This window comes from Zosterops lateralis (genome assembly GCF_965231275.1).
Source record: "Zosterops lateralis genome assembly, chromosome: Z".
Taxonomy (NCBI): domain Eukaryota; kingdom Metazoa; phylum Chordata; class Aves; order Passeriformes; family Zosteropidae; genus Zosterops; species Zosterops lateralis.
In genome coordinates, this window is record NC_139800.1 from 17643870 (window position 1) to 17649869 (window position 6000).

General features: G+C 38.8%; 1 protein-coding gene across 1 annotated transcript in view; it reads right to left on the reverse strand.

The window, feature by feature from the left end:
* The window catches only part of OSMR (oncostatin M receptor), a 31355-nt gene extending 25667 nt beyond the window's left edge, over positions 1-5688 (reverse strand). Inside the window, 3 exon segments of the mRNA XM_083883477.1 lie at positions 170-244; positions 247-265; positions 5530-5688. Coding sequence (XP_083739603.1) covers positions 170-244; positions 247-265; positions 5530-5553 — 118 coding nt within the window. The 5' untranslated portion in view covers positions 5554-5688.
* Positions 5689-6000: the final 312 nt, after the last annotated feature.

The following is a 6000-nucleotide window of genomic DNA, read 5'->3' on the forward strand; positions in this document are numbered from 1 at the left end:
ATAATGGGGTCACAAAAGGTAATAATGAAAGTTGCTCCATCACCTTACCAAAGAGAACAATTTGTTTAAATCTGTGACATGTTGCCTAATCAGAGACTTACAAATCAGGAAGTTGAAAGCTTCAGTTGCTGTAGATTGCTTCCAAACAAAAAAACATTCAGACATTTACCTTGCTGTGAGTATGGAGTGTAGCACGTCCTCAGGGGGATCAGTAGTGCCAGAATCATTAAGTGATTCATCATCATCCACCTTTTCCTGCATAAGACTTAGTAGTAAAGAAAACATTTTTATTTATTTGTTTCTTTCAGGAGAAATGCAGCATGCCAAACAATAGTCCAGATAACATTACTATATTTAAGAATGAATAAATAAAAACCCAATCGCATAGACTCCAGGAAGCTTAGGAGAAATTCAGGAAGAACACACAAAGAAAGATAAGGAATGAAAAATAGTAAACTTCTTGATTTTAGGACCTAGTTATAGCAAAGTAGCACTATAGCCAAAAAGTTCAGTTGAATCTAAATAAATAGATCCCACAATATCTTTAATGTCTTTTATCCACTGATTTCAAATAAATATTGAGGTAGAAGTTTGTCCTAATATATTTTGGCTTTCTTCCTGTACAATTAAGAAGATATCGACCCTAACAAGGGGAAAAGAGTATTAAAGGTGCAAAATACCTTGTGATTTCTGCTCCACCTACAGCCTGACTAATGAATCCAGCAGATTCCTCTGTCAGCACCCAGGACACTATGTATGGAGAGCTTTAGTTAGACTGGAGCTGAAACACACGTATCAAGTCTTAGCAAGTTCCATTCCCAGATGGACTGTCATCTCAAGAACCACAGAGCTCTATCTTGCATTCCATTTACAGCTTTAACACTCATGCTGTGCCAGGATGAAACTCCTTGACTTGCACAGCCCAGTTCTGAAGGACTGATTGTACATTAGATCTCAGAAGACATGAATCACCAGCAAATTCCCCCACGCAGGAGGGAGAGCTAAACATCAGGCTGCAGTGTGGTTAAAGCTCTCAGGCACAGAAGGTACAAGGAGTACAAACAACAGGAACAGGACAATGGATACAGCTATCTTTAACGTAAAACTTGTACATTTTACATGTCTGAAGCTGTGCAGAGTACTGATAGTCTTCTATCACTACTTCCATAACAGAGGTTGCAACTGCTTAATGGGAGATAACCAAAATGACCTGTACCCACTGGAGCTAAGAACAGAACATTTACAGATTTCAGAAGGGTCAGGAATTCACCACAGAATTTATTTCTAGCAGAAAACTGCTGATTTAAGAGCTGCATACTCTTTAGTCTAATAAGTTTAATTAGATTCAACAGTTTTGAGAAGCTCTGAATTCCTCTGAAGGATAAAAACTTTTTTAAAAATACGTTTCTAAAGGCCACAGGAACACTGTAGAACAGTCCTGCATGCAGCATTGCAACCCAGGACTCCAACAAGTAACCTTGCTGCAGTGTGCCCAAACTTCTCCTGGTGAGCTCAAATACTCCACATGAAGGCCCCCACAATTACCAGGTGAGTGTTGTCTTGCCTAATGCATAAGCTTCTGCAGTCTTTCCTGCTACTAAACAAATATCCTCAGAAGGATTTATAGAACACCAAGATCACCATGTAAGAACAATCTAAATATTTTTGAGAAGCTAGGCTTATTCACATGCAACTATCAGACTATCTCAAGAACTAATTTAGGGAAATCTGATTTTGTTCTAGATTTTCCAAGGGGTTTTTAGCACCTAAGAGGGAAAATAATTTGTTATGTATTGTTTGGAATAAACAAGACAATAGAGAGAAGAGAGTGGTAAGTAAATGATATAAAAAGAATTTTTTTCCAAGGCAGATGATGTTGAAACTTCTGGTAACTCCTTCAGCAGATTGTTGTTTTCTGCGTTGTATGAAAATATATTAAGATACAAAGCCAAGTCTTACAAACCTTTTTTTTGTTCCCCCCCCCCCCCCCCCAGGGAAAACGTGAAACTAAATCTGCTTTCCAAGTCAAAAGACTCAACTCTCTGCTCTAAGACAGCCTAAGGGTGGTCAGTTAGGTTCAGCAACATATCTTCTGACTTGATTATATCAGCATGATAAAAATCTGGCCCTCCAAGGCTCCTAATTTTGTAAATATCTTTGGGGTTGGACACATAAAATTTGCCCCATTGGTTATGAATCTTTTAAATCCAATATTAAAAACAGTGAGAAAGTAGTCTGGAATATTGATATATTAGACTATTTGTTTAAGTTACTTCCTATTTGGAAAAAAAATCCAGGCTTTTTTAATGCTCTTAAGAACCATTCTCAACTATTGTCATGAAACCAATGTCTAATCTAACTATCTAGCTCCAGTCATTTACACCATCAGTTCACTAATCTGATCACAGATTAGCACAGCCTAGACCACTCTTATTGATGCAAAAGCCTCAGGCTACTAAAGGGTAATGTAATATAATAAATTATTACCAAAATATAACCGTATTTTGGATAGCGACAATGGTTTTCACTATTCAGTATGCTACTAATCTAGTTTAATAGTGCATAATAAACAAATTGTGGTAATATATGCACTTGTAGGCAACAAACTGGTTTTCATGAAAAAAATCCTAGAATTCTCTAACAAAAGACAATACGAAGTAACTCCAAATAAATTAAACACTAGTTGGAAAAAAAAAAATAGGGTCCTTATTATATGAGTAATATTTTGAATTAAATCCTCTTTATTCAGAAACATCTGCCTGTGACTAACAAATTAATCACACATAATAATTACCACCAATTAATGTCAAGCACTTATAATGTATTATCAATAATTAAATACTTTTATAAAATCGTAATTCATACATCTGTGTCCTGGCTAGAGTTTTACAAAATACATTACCAATTTAATTTAGAAAAAAAGAAAAGCAACAACAGCAAAATGATGATAATGTTAACAACATCCTTGCCAAAAGTGAAAATAGATCGACAAAGGCAATGAAGACAGGTAACCAGAAAAGGGGAGATACTGAGTAGCAAGTTGAAGTCAGTTTGGCACAAAATGATCTGTCAGAACTACAGAAGTTAGCTGAGTAATAAATCTTTCATTTTTAGCATACATTCTTTCCTCTTATAAAAACCAAAATTCTCTGGGGGAAATAAAGCAGACTTGCTTGGTTTTATCAGCCTCCGGGCTAAAACACTAGTCGTTGGCTTTTTTTTAAATCATAACTTCATAGTCTACTTACGATTGTCCTGTTGGAAAAATGTAATCTGGGATGTGACAAAACAAATACAGAGGGATTCAGGACTTCCCTGCCTAACTTGAAATTAATCAGCACTGATAGATACTTAAATAGAACAGAATTATTTTGGAGACCTGACAGCAACTGAAATAATATTCAGCAGCAACAGGAATTGTTCAGATTAAACACAATCAAAGAGGAGTCAGTCCTCTTTAAAGAAGTGGAGACAGCATAGGAGCAAATTACCTTTGAGAAAAAGAAATTTCCTTAAGTAGGTGGTCTGTGAATATTCTAAATAAATTTCTCCAGGTAGACTATTTCTCCTTCAGAGCTAAAGGCTGGCTTACACAATCCCCGAAGTCCTGTCCAAGCCAACGTTTTTGTGATGCCATAGAAGAAATTAAAAATAAATTCTCATTATTTACCTAGTAAACACACCAAAGATTAACATTTCATCAAACCCCACTTCAAAGTCACTAAAGCATCAAAATTCAATTGACTGGAGTTGGAGCTATAAAGTGCACATACAGTTGCAGCACCTGGAACACCTGTGTGTGTAAGGAAAGGAAGCCCCTGCTATGAACATCCAGTCAAAGCTGACTGCAGAGTTAATCTGTTTTGTAGCAATCTTCCTTAAGGCACATATTTCAAATCATAGTTAATAGAACTTTGTTTTGTTGGTGCCTTTTGCTTTGCTTATTTAAAACAGCTGCCAGGCACAAGCCAAATCCTTAAATGAACCTGAGCATATACACCGGCTGAGAAAAGAAATGTTTCCAGTTGCAGAATATTTAATCTATTTGATGGAGAGTACTTGATATGGATACCAGTTCATAAACACCATGAACAAGGTTTCTAAACCAGATATGGAAGAAGACTGTCAATGAGCAAATCAAGTAATGATACATAACACTGTTCATGCTATGTTGTCATTCCCTCTACTTCATAAACAAACTGATGATCAGAATCACAGTTCAAGTTTCTACCATACAACACAAGATTGATAACATAATTGACATTTTAGTGCCAAAATCTAATAAACTCTATCCACAGCCTACGAAGAGGCACCCCTAGAAAGTAAGCAGAGCACAGGCAGGCTAACTAATCCTTCTGATGCAGTTTTTTTTGTCTCCTAAATAAAGAGATAACTAGGTAACTGTCAAAAGGAACTGGAAGGCCCTAAGTCAATGATCTGTATGAAGACTACAACACAGAGTGCTTCTGCTCTCCTGGTTTCTGCAATTCCCAATAGATCCCTTGCAAAACCAACAGTGTAGAGCTGACATCCAACTGAGGCAGTTTTCTTGAAACGGAGAAGTGCAGAGCCATCAGGAGCCTATGGAGTGTTGGTAAAGTAGTATATGCTAAAACATCCCAACTAAATAGATCCCTTCTAAAAACAAACATCACATTTTGTATAGAAAATTGAGAATTTGATTGTCAACAATCTTGAACGCTAAAAAGAAAACAAATATCTGAGATACCACATTCTAACGTGGATCATTCTTTCCTTTAGTCCTTGTACCTGCTTTTTCCTCCTAAGCAATTTTAAAGGTGGCTTCAATTACACTTAGTACACCAAATACATCTGTATGTAAGACACTGAAAGCTCCTAATAAAGCCTTTGTAATTTAATGGCTGAGCAACATGTTTAAAAGGCTGCACAAGAAAGAAACAAAGTAATTTCTATAATTGAGGGGGAGTTTTTTCTCCTGTGTTTTGATAAACAGAAAGCTCTTTGATGCATGCTGTTGCTTTTCTAAAAAGCTCTGCCAAAATAGAAAAATATGCACTTCATAGTCCCACAAAGACAAGAATCCAGTCACAAAAGCAGTTGAAATAGGGGGGAAATGGGATCTAAAACTATAAAGCAATTATTGAACTTGGTTAAACTACTCCTGCCCCATCAGAAATGTCAGCAATTGTCAAAAAACATTTTTTCAGGCATTATCTACTCGCATCTCTGTTAGGATCTATCTGGCTTGCTCTGCTGGAGTTTGGTCCAGGCATGCAAAATTTAGATAAAAGGACCAGCAAAAAGGTTATGGCAAAAAAAGAGTCAAACTCCAAAAAATTCAGAAACCACACTGGAATTCATGTTTTCTTGTTTACATGAACGGCCCTGAGATCAACCAATGGGTTTCAGCTGCTTAAAAGAGAGCAGGAGCAAAACAACTTTTCCCTGTGTGATGTCAGATTTAAAGGTCTGGGCTCGCCTTTCTGAGCAAGTCATCATCTCCTGGAAGCAGTGGGCCAGAAGATGTTAAAACCAAACCCTCATCACCTCTGGCAGGTGCAGCATCCTCATCCCACGAGGCAGCCCAGCCGGGTCATTTTTGCTCAAGTCAAATCAGCAGCTCTTATGCTGTAGCTAAGCAGCGGCATCCCGAAAGCAGAGGAGACCAGACGGTCAAAAAGCGCCTTAAATCCATCGGAATGCGGTAACGCGGTAACGCCGGCGGTGTCCGAGGACGGGGATGCGGTGCGAGGCGTCGCTCCAGCTCTCCCGCAACCCCGAACCGAGGGCTGCCTGCAAAACACGGGAGAACGGGCGGGCAAAGGGTAGAGAGGGCATCAGCAATACTGAAACTCAAAAACTCCACCGCGTGCTTCAAAACAAGCGCCGGGCGGCGCGGTGGGCGCCCGTCAGAAGGGCCGGCACAGCTCCCCTCAGACAGGGCGGGCGGGCTGCCGTGACGGGGAGACGCCGGCACCACTCACCCACCTGCAGACACCGGCACCACTCACCTGCAGA